Below are 21012 nucleotides of genomic sequence, written 5' to 3'. Positions count from 1 at the left end.
CAACTCTCTTCGTCCGCATTATATGTGCTTGCTTCCCCTTCTTTCCACGTTGAATATACTATTAAAAAATGAAATATTCCCACCTAACCTTGCTTAAATAATAAGGAATTTGGAGAAAAATCCTCCATCGCACTCCACTTATGTCAAATGTTTGTACTAAGCTACCCAATGTTGGTGGCTGCAGGCAACACACCGTCATCTTGCAATAAATGTGCATGAAAATAGAACTTCTGACCTGATTCGTTATCAATATTCAACTACCACTCCCTAGAGTACTGATAGAGATAATTTTTCCTTGCAGTTGCTTCTCCTGTCAATGCATTGTAAGGTGGTCTTTTTAAAATGTTGCAATTCGCTAATTTTCAAAGTGCTTTTAATGACCGATCAAAGTGATTTACTTTGTACTGATGCACTTGTTGTATTTGCTCATACTATTACCTAGTAATGTTATCCTGCTTATTTGTCAAAAAGAGAAAAAGAAAAGTGCTTTTAATGACCGACCAAAAACAAAAGTGCTTTTAATGAACGTCATTTTCATCTTCGATTAACTTAACCGGTGCCCTGGAAGCACCCTGGTAACGAATACTCCGTTTGGTTATTAGAATCACATTCCCCCCTTAGATACTCGTCCATATGCGAGGGATAAAGAAGAGAGGACAAGTGCGAATTTACTTGTCATGTCACGGGGCTCACGAGTGATATGTGAAAGCACGGCCGAGGTCAAAAAGTTCACAGCACATGCGTTAACGAGACAACCATGGACCCTAGTTCAAGAAAAGATTTCCCGTAGAGTACTGTACTGCTGCCCTCAAAGCCAAGAAAACAAGAGAACCACTTTCCGATAAAAGCGAGATCTTGCGTTATCATGAGCGGGGCGATCTTCTCAAATCCTGATTTTTATCGGGAAATATAATAGAGAAGAATTAAGTTTGACAGACAAGAAAAGAAAGCAACACGTTGGAATTTAAATCCGAAAGCGTCGTAGGTGGGGGGGTTGACAAGAAATGTTGGGCCGCAAGTCTTTGACCGGGTTGGCGACTCCGATCGCCATGTTAAGCTTGTTAGACAGGCAAGTTGGGAGCGTGCATATATAAGTAGAGGAGGAGTTGGTTATGGAAAGTGCAGATCAGCATCGCGGAGAGGAGAGAGGACTCCTCAGGGTGGAGTCATGAACGTGGCCGCCATATTTCTTTTCTCGGGATTCCAGAATACAGTACTTACTTTCGTGATCTGACTTCTCGGAGAAGCTTCAGGTGAGATAATGCGTTTCTCTCTCTCTCTCTCTCTCTCTCTCTCTGTGTGCCAGTCTGCCTTTTTGGCCGCTTACGTCTCGTTGTGCTCGGAGCTTATCTGGAGGACAGTGTCGGAGTTGGTGAATGATTCCTGACTCTGCCTGAGGGATAGGCTTTTGCAGAATCAAGGTTCTTGCAAAACAGAAGGTAGAGGGAAAAAGAAAAAAACACAGTTGATTTTGCTCTTTTGTGGTAGTTCAGATCAAAGTTGGTTTTGGCACGAATCTGATGAATTCATCGTATCAACCTTTCCTCACTCTGTGTCTTGTGAATGGTATTCAGAGTATTCAGACATAGTCGTCCGTTAGCTAATCCCTCCTGTGGGATTTTTCTTGACAGCTTCTGCTTTGGGGAGGCTTGTTGTGCACCCTTCAGTTTCTTGTGTCTCCATTTGCGTTCACACTCGCGCACACACGACAGATTTTACCAGTTTCACAACTAATTAAGATAATGATTGATCATTCTAATTGATATTTTTAAGGGTGCTCAACCAATGATATCAAACTCTTCTCGAAGTACAGTCCTGTAGATCAGCGGTCTTTGATCTTTGAGCTCTGTAAATTTGACTTTTATGGTTGAACGAGTGTCTCGCATCTTGATTGCTTAATAGCTAATCCATTCAAATCCCACGAGAAGATACTCATGATATATTTTCCGGAAATTGTTCTGAGAAGTTTTGTCTTTACTTGTTCAGAGATTCGAGAAAATTGACTGCAGTGCAGTTTCAGTTTGGTTAATCAATTTGTGCTCAACCGTCCTTCAACTGCTTCATTCGCAGCTTGCCAATAGTTGGACTCCTTTGGCTTGAATTATAAATTGCTGATTCTAGATGTTTAATGGTGCAGATATACAGATTAAACAGTTGCATAACAGATCTGTGTCCCGGGTACGGTAGCATGGCTATCGAAACTAGTGCCACCGAAGATTCAGGAACCAATGGAGCCACCACATCGAGAAGCCTTGAGGTGGCGATGGATGCAGTAAAGAGCCCCGCCGTGAATGAGAATGAGCAGGACTCCAACAAGAGCAAGGGAGATGAGAAAGGGAACTCGGTTCCATTCCACAAGCTGTTCTCATTTGCTGATTCTACTGATATGCTATTGATGGTTGTTGGGTCAATAGGGGCAGTCGGGAGTGGCCTTTCTATGCCCCTTATGACCCTATTGTTCGGAGAGCTGATCAATACATTCGGGCAGAACCAGGCTAACAGTTCTAATATTGTAAATCTTGTGTCCAAGGTAAAAGCTTTGCAAATATTGATTTGGTCGATTGTTACAGAGAAAGTCTTCTCTCGAAGGAGAAGTTTCTTTTGGAATGCTTGTGTTGAGATTGGGAATTAACTGATTATATCGTTTTTGAAATCTACAGATATCTCTGAAGTTTGTCTACCTGGCGATTGGGTGTGGTTCAGCGGCCTTTATTCGTGAGTGCATTTTGAGTCTTGATTTACTTTTAATTCGGAGTTGAACTCTTTATCTTAGGAAATGAAAAAAACTTTTCGTTTGTCCTTCCATTTTGGTCAGAGGTGTCATGCTGGATGGTCACTGGCGAGCGACAGGCTGCAAGAATAAGGGGCCTGTATTTGCAAACTATATTGAGACAAGATGTCGCGTTTTTTGACAAAGAGACTAACACCGGAGAGGTCGTCGGGAGAATGTCGGGTGACACAGTTCTCATCCAGGATGCCATGGGTGAAAAGGTCATACTTTCCTCACACCAGCATAACACTTTTAAAAGAATGAGAATTTTGTCTGGTGTACTCAGTTTACACTTTTCATCCTGGATTTTAATGGATTGCTAGATACGTGCAGGTGGGGAAGTTCATACAGCTCGTGTCAACATTTGTTGGAGGCTTCGTGATAGCATTTATCAAGGGGTGGCTCTTGACCCTGGTCATGCTGACCATGATTCCTCTGCTAGTGACTGCGGGTGGAATTATGTCTCTCATCCTCTCAAAGGCGGCATCTCGTGGGCAAAGTGCATATGCAAAGGCAGCAAATGTTGTTGAACAGACGATTGGTTCAATCAGGACGGTATGTTGCATGACGTAGCTGAATACATTGCGCATGTGTGCCAACTAAATCGACATACATCCAAGAACAAAATAGATGTCTTGATGTCTTTTGCCCTAAAACTCATATTCATCCATAACCCTTATCTTTTACTGCAGGTTGCATCGTTTACCGGAGAGAAGCGAGCAATCGCAGTTTACAGCAAATTCCTTGTGGATGCATACAAATCAGGTGTCCACGAAGGCCTGGCGGCTGGATTAGGTCTTGGAACGGTCATGCTTATCATCTTTGGCGGTTATGCTATGGCGATATGGTATGGCGCGAAGTTGATAGCATCACACAAGAAGGGATATGATGGGGGCACAGTGATTAATGTGATCATGGCAGTCTTGACTGGTTCCATGTGAGTTGCACTCAAGGTTTCCTTTTTGGTCTTTGTTCTCTTGGTTCGATTCCTTATTTCCCCTAGAGAAATTCAGAAAGCCTAATCATGGATTTTCTTTCCTTTTTCCCTTGTATTTCCTGGCATGGTGCGGATGTTCATTAGGTCTCTTGGGCAGGCTTCTCCAAGCATCAGTGCATTTGCTGCTGGTAAAGCTGCTGCTTATAAGATGTTCGAGACCATTGAAAGGAAGCCAGAGATCAATTCTTTTGATACCAAGGGAAAGAAACTAGACGAGATTCGTGGAGATATAGAGTTAAGGGATGTATATTTCAGTTACCCAGCCAGGCCCGACGAGCAAATATTCAATGGGTTCTCTCTTAGTATCCCGAGTGGTACAACTGCTGCTTTGGTTGGACAAAGCGGAAGTGGAAAGTCCACGGTCATCAGTCTAATAGAGAGATTCTACGACCCACACGCCGGTGAAGTACTTATTGATGGTATCAACCTTAAAGAGTTTCAACTTAAATGGATCAGGAGCAAAATCGGGCTTGTCAGCCAGGAGCCAGTGTTATTCGCGTGCAGCATCAAGGACAATATTGCATATGGAAAGGAAGGCACCACGCTTGAAGAAATCAAAGCTGCTGCAGAACTTGCAAATGCTGCCAAGTTCATAGACAAGTTGCCGCAGGTATAAAAATTATGCTACCCATGATCAATGAATCAACTTTCTTCTTTTCTCTGGCCAGACAATGATTATCTTTTGCTACCCCATGATCCATGATTTTGAAACTTTTGATATTTAGGGCTTCGACACTATGGTTGGTGAACATGGGACTCAGCTGTCTGGTGGGCAGAAGCAAAGAGTAGCCATAGCAAGAGCGATTCTTAAAAATCCTCGTATTTTGCTCCTGGATGAAGCTACAAGTGCACTCGACGCGGAATCTGAGAGGATAGTCCAAGAAGCCTTGGACAGGATTATGGGCAACCGGACAACTGTCATTGTTGCGCACCGTTTGAGCACAGTTAGGAATGCCGATATGATTGCTGTTATTCATCGCGGAAAAATGGTGGAGAAAGGTAGGCTGCAATCTAATTTGAAGTAAACAATGAAAATGCAAACTGAACGAAGGATTTATGATTTCCTAGCATGTACAAGTGTATCATTGACATTTAATTCCCCTCTAATACTGTCCAGGTTCACATTCTGAACTGGTCAAAGATCCAGACGGTGCATATTCTCAGCTAATTCGCTTGCAGGAAGTGAACAAAGAATCCGAACAAGCCCCAGATGACCAAAACAGGTCAGAGATTACTGAATATAACAGACAGTCCAGTCAAAGGATGTCGTACAAAAAATCCATTAGTCGGGGATCATCTATAGGGAATAGCAGTCGCCACTCGTTGTCAGTCTCCTTTGGTCTTCCCACTGGACTTAACGTTGCTGATGATACCATGGCTGGACCACAATCCGCTGCTCCTGGGAGCACAGAAAAACCACCAAAGGTCTCACTAGGCCGGCTTGCTCGTCTCAACAAACCAGAAGTTCCTGTCTTGCTAATTGGAACTATTGCTGCAGTTGCTAATGGCGTGATATTTCCAATTTTTGGCATACTTATATCCAGCGTTATCAAGATATTTTATGAACCACCACCTGAACTTAGAAAGCATTCTAAGTTTTGGGCACTGATGTTTCTGGTCCTTGGCATTGCATCATTCGTGGCAATTCCAGCTCGTACATACTTGTTCTCTGTGGCTGGCTGTAAGTTAATCGAGAGAATAAGGCTGATGTGTTTTGAAAAGGTGGTCCGCATGGAGGTGAGCTGGTTTGATGAACCTGATCACTCAAGTGGTGCCATCGGAGCGAGGCTCTCAGCAGACGCAGCATCAGTGCGAGCCCTAGTTGGAGATGCATTAGCTCTGATGGTGCAGAACATGGCATCGGCAGTGGCTGGTTTGGTCATTGCTTTTGTTGCAAGTTGGCAACTGGCGCTGATCATCCTCGTCTTAATCCCTCTAATTGGTCTCAATGGATTTGTACAAGTGAAGTTCATGAAAGGATTCAGTGCAGATGCAAAGGTAGCATTATTACAGTGCTTTTTTCTTTTCCCGCTTGCTAAATAAAATTGTTCGGGCGGTCTATATATATCCCCAATTCAAAATTTTGAGTCCTAGGTTTAAAGAGTAGAAAACGGAATAAGCCATCTTTGAATTTTCTGATTCGCATTGCTTGTAACCTTCAATAGCATAAAAAGGTTCCACCACGCTTTCTGTTATATTGCAAAATAATCTCGATTATTTGTGACCATATTAATCCATTTGTTTGCAGATGATGTACGAGGAAGCAAGCCAAGTAGCTACTGATGCGGTTGGAAGTATAAGGACTGTAGCTTCTTTCTGTGCCGAAGAGAAGATAATGCAACTTTACAAGAAGAAATGTGAAGGCCCCATGAGGACAGGCATTCGACAAGGACTGATTAGCGGAATTGGGTTTGGCTTGTCCAACTTCCTGCTGTTCTGTGTTTATGCAACAAGTTTCTATGCTGGAGCACAACTTATTAAGGACGGCAAAACTACCTTCTCAGCAGTCTTCAGGGTACGCCGCATTTTCTTTGAACGCTAGATAGTTTTTCCTTAAGAAATTCTCAGAATTATGATTGCCTTTTCCTTATTTGGCCGGAGGATCTCCATTGGAACTGGTTTCGGTTAACGGTTCTGAGACATTTTCTTCGCAGGTTTTCTTTGCTCTGACCATGGCAGCCATTGGAATTGCACAATCGAGTTCCTTCACTCCCGATTCCAGTAAAGCCAAAGTCGCTGCTGCTTCCATTTTTGCGATAATAGACCGCAAATCCACTATAGACCCGAGTGATGAGTCGGGGACAAAATTAGACAATGTGAAGGGAGAGATTGAGCTTCGCCATGTCAACTTCAAATATCCCTCTAGGCCAGACGTTCAAATTTTCCGTGATCTCAGCCTGGCCATTCACTCTGGAAAGGTAAAACTTTGGACTTTATCCGATGCCTAACTTTAAGTATGACTTCCACAATTAAACATTGAATTACAAGAACAGCCCTAGAATTTTGTCGAACATGAGGAATAAAAGTTTGACAATTACACAATTCTTCCTCTCAGACTGTTGCCTTGGTTGGAGAAAGCGGAAGCGGAAAATCGACAGTGGTAGCATTGCTGCAACGCTTTTATGATCCTGATTCTGGTCACATTACGCTCGACGGAGTGGATATTAAGGCGTTGCAACTCAAGTGGTTGAGGCAGCAAATGGGTCTGGTCGGTCAAGAACCGGTTTTATTCAATGAGACAATTCGTGCCAACATAGCTTACGGAAAGGATGGAGATGCGACCGAGCAAGAAATACTCGCCGCATCAGAATTAGCAAATGCTCACAAGTTCATTAGCGGACTACAACAGGTTAAACAATCTTTGCTTATTCTGTGTATTTAACTTAGCCATTTGCTTTCGAATGAGCTTTTCTGATTCCTCTATACAAATTTAATGTTCAGGGATATGATACTATGGTTGGCGAAAGAGGGGTCCAGTTATCTGGTGGCCAAAAGCAACGAGTGGCCATCGCTCGAGCTATAGTAAAGAGTCCTAAAATCCTTTTGCTTGACGAGGCTACAAGCGCATTGGATGCAGAATCCGAGAGAGTGGTTCAAGATGCATTGGACCGAGTCGTGGTGAACCGAACCACAGTCGTGGTGGCTCATAGGTTGTCCACGATCAAGAACGCAGACGTGATTGCGGTGGTTAAAAATGGAGTCATCGTCGAGAAAGGAAAGCACGAGACTTTGGTCAAAATCAAGGATGGTTTCTATGCATCTTTAATTGCCCTACACACCAGTGCTTCTACTGTATGAGCCTATTGTAGCTTTCACTTCCCGCACAGCTAATTTCTTAGGAGTTTATCCTTGCCAATTTGCTTGACAAAAGAAAGTGAAATACAGTCTTTAAGTTCGTTAAAATTCTTATGCAATGAGAGGTCATGTGCAATTTTACAGCTACAGGAAGTCGATGCTAAAGAAATGGGAATGCCTTCGCTATATATTCCCTGGCCACCGTTTCTCTTCCTCTCTTTTTCTTGCTGGCTCGAGTGTGAAGTAATAGCCTGACAGGCAATGCCTGCGCAATTCTTGTATTTTCCTGCAATTGGACCGGAGTCTTGGATTCTCTCGTTTGTGGTGAGAGCTTTGAACACGACAATAACCGCTTTTTGACTCCAATAACTTTTCCAACTGTTTGATTAAAGGGAAAGTATCGCGGGTGGATGCAAAGACGTCATGCATGACGATTTCTGATCTATATTTTTAATTCCTAGAGATTATGAACATGTCGGAGGGAGTATGGATATGACCGACGACCGGTACTATGAATTACACCGCCAAAATCCAGTGTGTAATTTCGTAGTGGGCGAAGACATGCCTTGGCGTGGGAATCAGGACGAACATTGTTTAATATGAAGTCTTGAAAATCCCGAATGATGCAAACGCTGGGATCTTCCCTAATCAAAGATTATGAAATCTGACTTTTGATGCATGACCTCCTTTGATAAGGACACGATCTAGAAGCCTATACAGCCTGTGACATTATTGATTCCCACTTAAATTATATGAGACAATTAGTGCGGTTGTTTGAAAGCGAGTGTAATGAGTTTTCGGTTAGTCAAATCTTTTGAGGGGAACGCAATCGTTGGATTATTACATCAAACAAAAAGTCGAGCGACACCTGGATTAGACAAATTTCCACGATATGAAGACAAAACCGTATCAGATCTTTATTGAGCCGATGCAAAGACGGAGCCCGCAAGCAACGGCCGCGTCAAATAAGATTTTCCGCACACGCTCAATTTTAAAAAGCCTACTGTCGAAGCAGTGAAAACAATAGGGCCGCCCGCGAATTATTCAACGGGCCTGGACGGGTTTCGCTGTCCCATGTGGGGAGGAAGTCAAAGGTCAGGCTGTCGACAGAACGACGTCTGACCTTCGTATTGGCTCATCTTGCCCGTTGAGGTTGAGGATGGTTACTCAGTCAATGAAAGAACCAGCGCAACCACCAAGAAGAAGAAACTTGCGGCACATTTCAGACGAAGAGGCGATGAGAAAACAAATAAATGGCAAAGCAGGATTCGAATCCTTTGATTCCTGATATTTCTGGATTTGCGTGGATAAGAATGGTGTCTAAACATCACCATCATATCCTTCATAAGATAGCCCCTCCATCTTGACCGGCAAGGAAACGCCTTGCCAGATACTAAAACCTCACGTCTTCACAAACTCAATCGGAACCCAATGGCATGTTACAACGTTCGATCCACAATGTTTGAAAATTGAGATAGTCATACAGTCTCAGCTGGAATCAGATGAACATGTTGCCATAGACCTTATCATAAATATCATCCAAAAAGAATGTCCACACAAGTTGGATAAAACTGCTTATTAGAACTACAAGAGAAGAGACTAAAATCTCTTCTTCACTTCCTTTGTTTCTACCAGTTACTCTGTTTCTTCTTCGCTTTCGTCACTATATGAAACAAGACAAGATAGAGAGGCCCTGGGTCTCATTAGTCCCATCACTGTTGTGTGTTTTTACAAGGTCTGAAGTTTTTCCATCAATGTCACTGGAGGTTTTCCTTGTGTCCGGATATTCTTCAGAACTCTGAGGATCAATCTTTGCTTTCTTTGCCGGCGGTTTTACTTTTATCAGGACACCCAATGGGTGAGTTGGTGGATTCTTCCTTCCAATCGTTTTGTCTTCCTGCAAGTAGGAAGAGCTGAATCACCAAAAACTATAAAGGAGATTGTTAAATAGAACATGTTTGATTTAGTGCGTTTATTCCAGGGACCAAGTTTAACAATCGGCATTCAATGGAAAACAAGCAATGACAGACTTATGTGACGGACAAAATCACCAGAAAAATTACCAAAAAGTCCTAAACATATTGTGCATATTGTATGAATGCCAATGCAATCCTAGACCTTGCAATTTGGCCAATTCATGCCTAAAACACAATGTGCCAATGTAGTCCTTTCAGTGAAATGAAATCGCTGACGTGGACATTGGTGGTTCTACGTAACACAATCAATATTAACATGGGCAATTGTTGCAAATTTTTTTTTTTTCAAAATTCTGTGAATTTTCTTTTATATATTCTTTTTTTTTCTAGTAGAAAAAGAAAAAATTAAAAAATAAAAGAATTTAAAAAAAAAAATCATAACATTTTGAAAAAATTACAAACATTGTCCATGTTAATGGTGACGTAAGACCGCCGGTGTTCGCGTTAGCGATTTCCAATCAAAATTAACCGAAAGTACAACATTGGCAAATTGTCAAAAGATTTTAGGCTAAATTGGCCAAGTTGAAAAATTTATAACTAAAATTGGCATCTATACTATAGGTTTAAAGAATTTTTTTGGTAATTAACCCAAAATGCCTCCCTCGAGGAGAGGAGGAGGAGGAGGAGGAGAAACTCGAGACCAAAAGATAATATCAATAGCCACTAAGAACCTAAAAGAAGAGTCGGATCACAACATCAACAATGAGCATAAAAGTCCCCATTGATTGAAATTAGAAACCCACAAACTCGAGTGCATCTTTAGTTCTTCCCCAGTATAGAAGCAAAATGTCTGTAAGGCGGTCCAGTATCAAAGCTATTGTTTTGCACTAGTCAGTTTCTAGCACAAAGATGATGGGTCCAAGACAATCTCCTCTTGTGTGGTATAAACCCCAAAACGACATCTTTACACAACTACAATATTGGAAGGACAGGCCCCTCACATACAGATGAAGTTTTAGTTTTATTTGACATTCTTCGAGTCCTACAGGCTCCCGGATTCTAAAGTGCCAAAACAAGTTATAGCTAGCACTCATTCTGTTGAATTTATTTTTCCAATTAAGGTGGCTTAAACTAAGGTCATAGAAACAACACCTGTCTTAAAAAAGCATAGAACATAATTTAGAGGACCTCAGGGTCTTACAGGCTATTTGGCGCTCTATTTCAGATAGGTTATTCAATTTTGTGATTGATTTGTGAACTCACACATCAGAGTCCTGAAACATGAGTGCCACTTCAAAAAATTCTCTAGCTACAATAATATGCTTCAGTTTGACAGGATCAATTCCCCTCCCTGGAACCGTAGTTGCTTGACACCCCTCATTTCCAGAAGTGAATGTCTTTTGCTTTTAGATTTTAAATTGAGCCTGATATGAACATTCTCTCCAGAGAATGTATATCCATACTACCAATTTGAGTAAAATACAGAGACAAAAAAGCTCCGCACATGAAGCATGTAAATCAACAATGAAACTAACCATGGGAAGAGTCGGCACTTCTTTAAGCTCATGCACAACATTAGATTGTGCTGCCACAGCGGCCTGAAAAAGATCACATGTATTGGAGTTAGATTATCCTCCCATCTGAATATGCGCATTAGAATTTATCATGTACCATGTAACAACAGAAAGTTCAGAAGCTCTTTGACAAATTTTTCATTTCAGGATTAATTATTACAGTTGCAAGCGACCAAAAGGAGCAAGAGACTGGACAAAAACCAGACTCTTGTTCATTATCAATCAATTAAAACTCTGAAATTAGTGCAGAGATGAGCTTGCACAACCATGCAGGATCAGAAATGTGTTTTTCCCATTTTACATAACAATAGTAACAAGATGAGCATCATCTCATAAGTGTTCAAATTAAACATAATACTGCCACTTCAGCATCCATGAATTACAGTTGTATAAAGGTAAATAGACATACTCCTCAATACCTGGAAACTTCGTAGTTGTTGAGCTTCCTCATCTGCCATCTGCCTCTCATATTCCCTCTTCGACTATATATTAAAATAACAGAAGATGAGACATCATGTCATAACTAAAGCACGTGGACGGATGGCAACTATAAATGTATGCGCATATCTGATGCAAAAATCTAACAATGTAACATTTGAGAATATTGCCTCGACACTCGCAAAAATTTAGACGGAATACATAGTGCCAACTTGAATTATTATGGAAATCATGCTTGCTTCAAAGTTTACTAATACTACTCTTCGAACATCTTCAACTAAATACCTGATGTTCCAGATATCAAAATTTGCAAATGGTTTAAATTGAAACCATGTAAGCAAATATCATGTCTGAGGGCTTTAGTGATCAGATTTGTGATTAGCTAACTATTCAGACTTAGAAGTTATAGATAGTCATTGAAATGATTCGCTATGACTAGCACCACATTCTGTGATGATCTAGTGAGTAATCTCACCATCTCCACTTTATCAAGAAATTCGGTTTCATCTTCGTCCAAAGCTTTGGGTGGTCCTGAAAGAGGAAGTATTGTCAGACAATTTCAAGTATTATATTACCACCATCTAGGCGTCTACTTATATCATGTACAGCAGGCCATATTGAAGATTGAAATAATGATTATAAAAGGATTTGTATTCACGTTCGAGTTAAGTCTGTAACCCACACTAGCCGTGTGCAACAGCTAGACAGTTTCCACTTACAATGTAATGAAGAAAACATATAACATAGTCTGCCTCCAGATGATTCCTCATCAAGAGTAGAATCTGTTAAAGGCGAGCTGCTTTTACAGCCCATCTAAATAAAGACTCAGATATAAACACAGGCACTTACTATGCTTGAAGCGCTCATTGAATTCTGCATCACGCTTGTCCTTGTTCTCTTTCAAAATCTGTATCACAGAGGAGAACAGCTCGGTTTTAAGAAAAGATTGACGTAGCACAAGAATCAATAAGTAGTGGCCACAGAAGAAGGCCAATGGACCCCAAACTCAAACTACGAGTGAGAATAAAATCAAGATGCAACGGATGAGCATGCAATGCCTTTCAAAAGCAAAACCCATCGCTAAGAATCATCACAAATTCAGAGGAACAACATCCATATGCATTAGGAAGCGGCATGTCCGCCTGCTAATTCACGGCTGCCGCCTGCGAAAGCCCAGGCACGGAACCAGACAGTTACCACGCGAAGCCCCGTCGAGTCCACTCGCTTCGGCTCTACGCGGTAACGAAATGCATTTCCAGGCGAACTCGCACGTTCTCAAGGGGCCACGCGAACTCGAAGTTTCTCAGTAAGTACTGAACCTCAGCAGTGAAATTCGACTAAACCCTGGCGGAGGAGCACCTAGAAACGCAGCTCCCGCACCGATAATGTCTACGGCATTGCTACCTCAAGCAATTCGTCGGTTCGAAGTTCGAGTTTCCCCCGTAACGCCGCCCCCAAAAAAAAAAAAGAAAAAGAAAGGAGCAGGAGCAAACCTCGAAGAGCGGCCTGTCTCTCTGGGCGGTGCCGTCCTCGACCCTCTCGCCCCTCGACTTCTTCGATTCCTCCAACTGCAAAATCCAATTCACGAAGCAAAACATCAGACCCGAAGCGACCGAGAATCTCGAAACGGAAACCTCGCGGCTCGAGACGAGGTAAGAAGCCGCCGGCTTCTAGGGTTTACGGGAGGCTCGTCACCTGCTCCTCGGAGACGAAGTTCATCAACCGAAGCGGTCGCGCAGATTCCTCCTCCATGGAGATTCTTCGGTTCGTCGCCGTCCGCAGGCACGAATCCAAAAGGCGCGGCAAAAAAATTTTCCTGGAGAATGTCGGATCGGCGGGGGCCGCGCGGCGGGGTGGGCGACGGCCGATGGTGATTTTTATTTTTGGACTGAGGCCGATGGTGATTGGCCGGGCGGTTAGTTGCCGGCTATCGCGGGAGCGCCTGATTGGGCCTTTGGGCCCATAAGGTTGCGATCCTTGTGTTTTGATAATGGAAGGGCCCATCCGTTTCAGTCTCTTTCTCTTTTTAGTAGGAAAATGAATCATCTGAAAAAAAAAATTCTAAAAATAATTATTTGGATCGTTTACAAAAATAAATATATAAAAATATTTTCACCATCTATAGAGATACATAAATATAACTTATTGTCGAATTGACTCGCTATTTCAAACGGTACAATCAATTATTTTTCAAATAAATTATCTAAAACATTCTTTATTGATGAAAAAAACGGAATTGGGAGTTAATATTATTAGCTTATGAAATCAGTACCTATCAATGTCATATTTTTAATTCATAGTCCAATCGCAATCCGTCCCATCAATTAGTATGTTTATGATGTCTTGATATATCTAAACTCAATTGGAAAAGAGCCACAAGACGAGCTTAGTGTTTTCTATTGAACCATCATTTTATGCTTTATTTTGAAAACCAACTTGTTTCTAATGGCTTTGAGTTTTTTGGAAGATCAACCAGTTCCCAAACTTGGTTTGACTTCATTGACTTCATTTCATCTTCTATCGCATGCATCTATTTTTTCTTACTATGACAATTTAGAGCATTACGTACATTTCTTGACTCATCTTCATCTTGTGGAGCAAGTATAAAAGTTTCCCCTGCAATGTCAAAATGTCGACGGAGAATATTTTTGCGACTTGGAGATTGTACACTTTGTACATCATTCCCCATCAAGCTCCCACTTAGATCAGATAACGACGATATCGTCTCATCATGTGGTTGTAATTGAAAGTGATTTGAATTAAATTCATCACTTCTCATGTTACTCCCATTTGGACGAACTCTACTAAATTCATTATCTGGATCCAAGGTTTCACATAGGAAGTAATCTTCACCTATTTCGCCCTTCTTAGGAAATTCATTTTCTAAAAATGTGACATCTCGTTATTCGAATTCAGTTATACTTACACTTTCCTGATCACCTATGAACGCATACTCTTTCAAGTGTTCAGAGTATCTTATGAAAATACTCTTCTTTCTTCTGTGACCTAATTTCCCAAATTTGTGAGATGGCTCATAAGTATAAGCAGCACAACCCCTAGTTTAAGAAAACTTAAATCCGATTTTCTACATGTCCATAACTCATATGGAATGAAAGTAACTGATTTGGAAGGCACCTAGTTAAATATATAGGCAGCAGTTAATAACGCATTACTCCAAAAAGTGATAGGTAAGTTAACATGCGACATCATAGACCTAACCATTTCCAATAAAGTTCTGTTCCTTCTATCCGCAACACCATTTTGTTGAGGAGTATATGAAATAGACAATTGTCTTTTTATTCCTTTTTCATTACATAAATTTCTGAATTCATTAGATAAATATTCATGACCTCGATCAAATCTCAATACTTTTTTTTTCTTATCTAATTGATTTTTACCAAGTTCATAAAACTTTTGAAATAACTCAATGTTTCATATTTATAAGAAATCAAATAGATATATCTTAATCGAGTATAATCCTTTACAAATGTGGTGAAATAAATAGCTTCATGCATTCCTCTCACATTCATTGGACCACAGACGTCAGAATTGATTAAATGTAAAGGAAATTCAACTATTGTGCATTTTTCAAATGGTTTTCTCGTCGTTTTCCCTATTAGGCATTGCTCACATATGGACAAATCGATTTTTCAATATTTCCTAACAAGCCCTCTTTGGCTAGTTTATTCATACGCCGTTGGCCAATATGACAAACTCTAACATGCCACATACATTCACATCATTATCATATAAATTAAAAAATGTGAAAATGGAATAACAAACATTAACATCACTATAGTCAACATTCAATACAATAAAACCATAAATAAAATAATTACAACCATAGTAGTTTGCATTCAAATACAAATCAACACCATTATTATGAAAGTTCATACTAAAACTAAGCAACCAATACTAAAATAGATACTAAATTTCAACAAATATCTGGAGCATACAATATATCGTGTAGGAACAAAATGTGCTTATTACGCATGTTCAATTGGCAAGTCACAATCCCATTTACTTCAACTTTGGAGTTATTTTCTACATGAATTCCACTTAGTTCCAGTTGGTACTTGTCAAAATTTCACGAACGATTCTCTATCCTTCGCTACATGGTTTGTTGCTCCCGAATCTATGGTCCATAAATGATTACATTCGGTTAAGAATACAAAACTTGACATATTAGCAAAATTCTTAAGAGTACAAGAGGCGATTATCTTTTTTGGCTTACAACAATCACGGGCATAGTGATTCTTCTAGTCACAGTTGTAACACTTCACCATTGAAATACTCTTCACTCGATGACGTTTTCCTCTCTTATGTTAGTTAATTCTTGATCCCTTGCATTTCCACATATTGAACGAATCAATGCGCTTGCGCTTAGAGCTCGAAGTCTCTTTTAAGCTAAAAGTAACACAACAAATATCTGCATCCCGCTCAAATGCCTTGAGGCGGTCCTCTGCTAGCTCAAGGTGGCGCACAGTATCCTTAAGTTCTTCCATAACATGGTCAAGAGCTTTTAGTAGTTTTTGCTTTTCAAGCACATATTGAATTTTTATATTCAATATTTCACAATTCTTGCTGTTCAATTTGTCTTCTTTATTCAAATCAGCAATTATGTTCTTAGTTGCTCAAGCCATCGATTTGAACATATCAGACACATATGCACGAATTATTAATCACTATCATTTATGTATTCATTTTGTACAAACCCATCATATTAATGAATAATTTCAAGTAAAGTTTCAGAATCAAAATGTCACTATATTTCCAATCATCATTCAAAAAATCCTAACTAAAAACTATCATTAATATAATCTTCTATGTAAAATAAGTTCAGCAAAGTCACTAAAACTTTCTTGAACTTCCCACAACAAATTATAAATTAACATACTAATTTACAATAATAAATAACATTGAACTTTCAAAAATTAAACATGTCCATTACACTAAGTAATATATTCAGAGGAAAAATATCAACATAGAAAGAGATATTTACACATAAAACATCTCAAACTAATCTAAAAAATAAATAGGGAAAGTCTCTTCTAATTTATCAGTAAAATTTTCTAAGAAATCTAAAGGCACATTGGCCAACCACTGAAAAACTTTTGGAGAGCTCTCATGCCACCTCTAAGGTGCATTCATTCTATGCCATGTGACACTTAATTCAAGGGTTGAAGTTTTAGTTAACTCGATAATATAGTACTCTCTTATAAAAACTACTACAAGCCTCCTATAATCCGAGACCACGTTGACCTCTCATAGACGATCTAACACTGCTTGTCATTTAGGTGGAAGAGTGTTTATTAAGGCCGGTACATTCTCAAAATCCGGCATAAGATAACTATTCCAGACGATTTCTTATATTATCTGATTGATCTTGACCACGTATGATACTACATTACCATCATTCCACCAATAATTAGCTACTTTTGTCGTTAGCCCTTTAAGTCTTACATTTTTTTCGTTCATTCTCGGAAATGCAGGCATGCGTGCATAATACATCATAGTTCCTGCAACAAATGCAAAACAGAAATGGATTACTTATAATCCATAATGAACAAATTGGACAATACATAAGTTTCCTTCTTCTTTTTTTCCACTAGTCAATGCTGGTCAACGCATGTCAATGATGGTCAACCTAGGTCAACGGCCTAAGTCAACGATCAACAGTCAAACGGGTCAAAGTCAACGAGTCAGAGTTAATTGGGTTGGGTCGGATGAGTCGGGTCGAACCGACAGACCTGGCATGTGGCGCACGCGTGCTCGGCTGATGTCACGATGATGTAAGCTAGAACGTGCCGCGCGCGTGCACAGCTGACGTCACAATGACGTCATTTGGCACGTGCTGCGCACGTGCACACGTGCCAGCGATCGTGCACGTGCGTCGTACGCGCCTGGTTCGAAACAACGCGTGCATCGCAAGCACTGGGAGGGACCAACGCATGCGCTGACGACACCGGTCCCTTCCGGTTGCACATGGCAACGCGTCCGACGGCCTCTGGCAGCAATCCGCCACTCAATTTTCTCGTATCAACAAGAGTTTCGACCCTGTGCTATCGAAACAAACTTCAATTTACAAATAATCACAAACAGGGGTGAACAATACACGGGTGTTGGGATTTTCTATCTTTGATCGGTCGACAACAGTGTTTCACGAAAATTCAATCAAAAAACAATTCATAAACCTGAAAAGGGATCGAGAAACATGAACTATTGCTCTGATACCAATGTTGGGTATAACGACTATCCAAAAAACCGATCCGATACTCAATCGAACCCCTAAAGCGAATGCGGAAGACGAGCCCAAAAAACACATGTATCACCGATTGAAAAGCACGTCACAAAATTGAACGTACCTTATTTTCCACAGATTAAAACACCAATGTTGAAATTCAAGAAATAATTTTGATCCCGTTCTCTTGATGAGCATACTGTTGCTTTTAGAGGGAGAAAACTCTAATTTTGGGAGGTACTGTTCTTACATGATTTTGGAAGGGAAGAAAGCAACTATTAGGAACAACATACGTTCACTGAAAAGGTACGTTCCTTTTCTTTCTTTCCCTTAAAGCGTCTCCTGCAAAAGATGCAACCCCTTAACATAACACATTTTCCAAAAGATGCAACCCCTCAACGCACTCATATCTCAACCCTTCATTCATGGGCCCTTAACCTGTGGACAAGGTTCTTATGCCTATCATGGGCGGACGAGTCTACTTAAGCCCATCATCACATAGAAAAACCCATCAAGTGCAACAATGAATGATTAAAAAAATGATATTAAGTCTGCAATATGATTTTCTAGTGCAACAATGAATGATTACACAAAGTGTATTAAACTCCTAGTAAGACTCTATACAAGAAATACTCTACGAAAGATGTCTTCGCAATTTCTAAATGGGAAAACAAAATGATATGTCCTCTCTAGAATCCGTCAACATCAAAGATGAGAAGGCAACCCCCCACCCGTGGCATCGTTCCCATTAATGGGTCTCCGAGTCCAACCATACATAACGAAACCGCAACATGCTACATCGGAGAAGAAAATGCTAGTTAGAATGAATTCGAGCGATTCAAACATAGAGATGAAGGCTGATGAAGGCATACCGTGAGGCAACCCAAGAGAGAAGTTGCGGTGATGGTTGGCTGAGGCTTATATTATATCGCTATGACCATAACCATTTCCATCATTTCCTCCACATATAGGAGGGTAACTACTCTATGATTTCTGATGAAACTCCAGGAGTAGTATACCGAAATTACGATGATAACTATAATCTAGAGATAAATGATGGACATATATCAAGACGTCTCGAATGAGGTGAAGTCATTTGACAAAAAGCCAAAGACGTGCCTAAGACGTGCATGACAACTAAATTGCAAAGAGGGAAAAAAAGAAAATAAGATGACTTAACCAGAAAACTTGTGATGATAGTTTTTAGTCCTGTAAGTAGAACAGAACAAATATGGCATGTCCTTTACCCAAAAAAAAAAAAAACAAATATGGCATGTCTATTTTTCCAATGCAAAACTGAAAGTACTGGGGGGCCACTTGATAAATCCACTTCCCAACCAAACGGTGTATGATGATGTTGTCCCTCTGAGACGAATGTTGGATGATCACCAATCCTAGAGCCTCCGCAGCCATTCGACCGATGGAGGACAATTGAACCGATTTAGGCATGCCGGTCTCATATAGGGAAACGTGAACTCCAAAACCATAAACGATGGTGCCCATTAATCCTAGAATACTGAGATTCTAAGCGTGTAAGATTTGAAGGGCGACGTATAGCATCAGTGGACCTGTAAAATAAATGCAAGTCGCGTCATTATGATGCAGTAAATTATCGGAATCGAAACACATTGAGGCGTTACTTATGTAGACCTTCGGCTCTAAGGAACTAATTGGAGATCACCATCTCCTTTTTGTGATCTGACCTGAATCTAGTAAAACCAATGGTGACATTATAGATAAGTCAGCTTTTGATAGACAAGTGCAGTCCGCATCATTTCCTCCACATATAGGAGGGTAACTACTTTATGATTTCTGATGAAACTCCAGGAGCAGTATACCGAAATTACGATGATAACTATAATATGGAGATAAATGATGGACATATATCCAGACGTCTCGAATGAGGTGAAGTCATTTGACAAAAAGCCAAAGACGTGCCAAAGACGTGCATGACAACTAAATTGCAAAAAGGGAAAAAAAAGAAAATAAGACGACTTAACCAGAAAACTTGTGATGATAGTTTTTAGTCCTGTAAGTAGAACAGAACAAATATGGCATGTCTATTTTTCCAATGCAAAACTGAAAGTACCTAACTAGGGCCACTTGATAAATCCACTTCCCAACCAAACGGTGTATGCTGATGTTGTCCCTCTGAGACGAATGTTGGATGCTCACCAATCCTAGAGCCTCCGCAGCCATTCGACCGATGGAGGACAATTGAACCGATTTAGGCATGCCGGTCCCATACAGGGAAACGTGAACTCCAAAACCATAAACGATGGTGCCCATTAATCCCAGAATGCTGAGATTCTAAGCGTGTAAGATTTGAAGGGCAACGTATAACATCAGTGGACCTGTAAAATAAATGCAAGTCGCGTCATTATGCTGCAGTAAATTATCGGAATCGAAACACATTGAGGCGTTACTTACGTAGACCTTCGGCTCTAAGGAACTAATTGGAGATCACCATCTCCTTCTTGTGAACTGACCTGAATCTAGTAAAACCAATGGTGACATTATAGATAAGTCGGCTTTTGATAGACAAGTGCAGTCCGCATCATTTCCTCCATATATAGGAGGGTAACTACTCTATGATTTCTGATGAAACTCCAGGAGCAGTATACCGAAATTACGATGATAACTATAATCTGGAGATAAATGATGGACATATATCCGAACGTCTCGAATGAGGTGAAGTCATTTGACAAAAAGCCAAAGACGTGCCAAAGGCGTGCATGACAACTAAATTGCAAAGAGGGAAAAAAAAGAAAATAAGACGACTTAACTAGAAAACTTGTGATGATAGTTTTTAGTCCTGTAAGTAGAACAGAACAAATATGGCATGTCTATTTTTCCAATGCAAAACTGAAAGTACCTGACTGGGGCCACTTGATAAATCCACTTCCCAACCAAACGGTGTATGCTGATGTTGTCCCTCTGAGACGAATGTTGGATGCTCACCAATCCTAGAGCCTCCGCAGCCATTTGACCGATGGAGGACAATTGAATCGATTTAGGCATGCCGGTCCCATACAGGGAAACGTGAACTCCAAAACCATAAACGATGGTGCCCATTAATCCCAAAATGCTGAGATTCTAAGCGTGTAAGATTTGAAGGGCGACGTATAACATCAGTGGACCTGTAAAATAAATGCAAGTCGCGTCATTATGCTGCAGTAAATTATCGGAATCGAAACACATTGAGGCGTTACTTACGTAGACCTTCGGCTCTAAGGAACTAATTGGAGATCACCATCTCCTTCTTGTGATCTGACCTGAAT

At 40.6% G+C, this 21012-nt stretch overlaps 2 protein-coding genes across 3 annotated transcripts; one reads left to right on the top strand and one right to left on the bottom strand.

Moving 5' to 3' along the window:
- The first annotated feature begins 977 nt into the window (after window positions 1–977).
- On the top strand, window positions 978–7750 carry LOC104434369 (ABC transporter B family member 11). 2 transcript variants are annotated; one of them, XM_010047308.3, is made up of 13 exons: window positions 978–1253; window positions 2138–2530; window positions 2661–2715; window positions 2816–2991; window positions 3104–3325; window positions 3463–3707; window positions 3852–4377; window positions 4493–4766; window positions 4885–5765; window positions 6016–6282; window positions 6422–6685; window positions 6823–7116; window positions 7209–7750. In XM_010047308.3, the coding sequence occupies exons 2-13, from the start codon at window positions 2189–2191 to the stop codon at window positions 7563–7565; spliced, it is 3903 nt and encodes a 1300-aa protein (XP_010045610.2). In that variant the 5' UTR covers window positions 978–1253; window positions 2138–2188; the 3' UTR covers window positions 7566–7750. The 2 variants fall into 2 exon arrangements, with proteins under 2 accessions (XP_010045610.2, XP_010045618.2); XM_010047316.3 differs by lacking the exon at window positions 978–1253 and adding an exon at window positions 1302–1439 and having other exon boundaries at window positions 7209–7565.
- Window positions 7751–8999: 1249 nt separating this feature from the next.
- On the bottom strand, window positions 9000–13363 carry LOC104434359 (PSME3-interacting protein). Its single transcript, XM_010047300.3, has 7 exons — window positions 13186–13363; window positions 12984–13058; window positions 12340–12397; window positions 11966–12021; window positions 11472–11534; window positions 11014–11076; window positions 9000–9459 (listed from the first exon to the last, which is right to left on the bottom strand). Exons 1-7 carry the CDS (start codon window positions 13240–13242, stop codon window positions 9226–9228), a joined length of 606 nt encoding a protein of 201 aa, XP_010045602.2. The 5' UTR covers window positions 13243–13363; the 3' UTR covers window positions 9000–9225.
- Between the last annotated feature and the right edge of the window lie 7649 nt (window positions 13364–21012).

This window comes from Eucalyptus grandis, chromosome 1 (genome assembly GCF_016545825.1).
Source record: "Eucalyptus grandis isolate ANBG69807.140 chromosome 1, ASM1654582v1, whole genome shotgun sequence".
NCBI classification, from domain to species: domain Eukaryota; kingdom Viridiplantae; phylum Streptophyta; class Magnoliopsida; order Myrtales; family Myrtaceae; genus Eucalyptus; species Eucalyptus grandis.
Note: the sequence above shows the minus strand (reverse complement) of the source record. Positions and strands in the feature narration are given on the sequence as shown.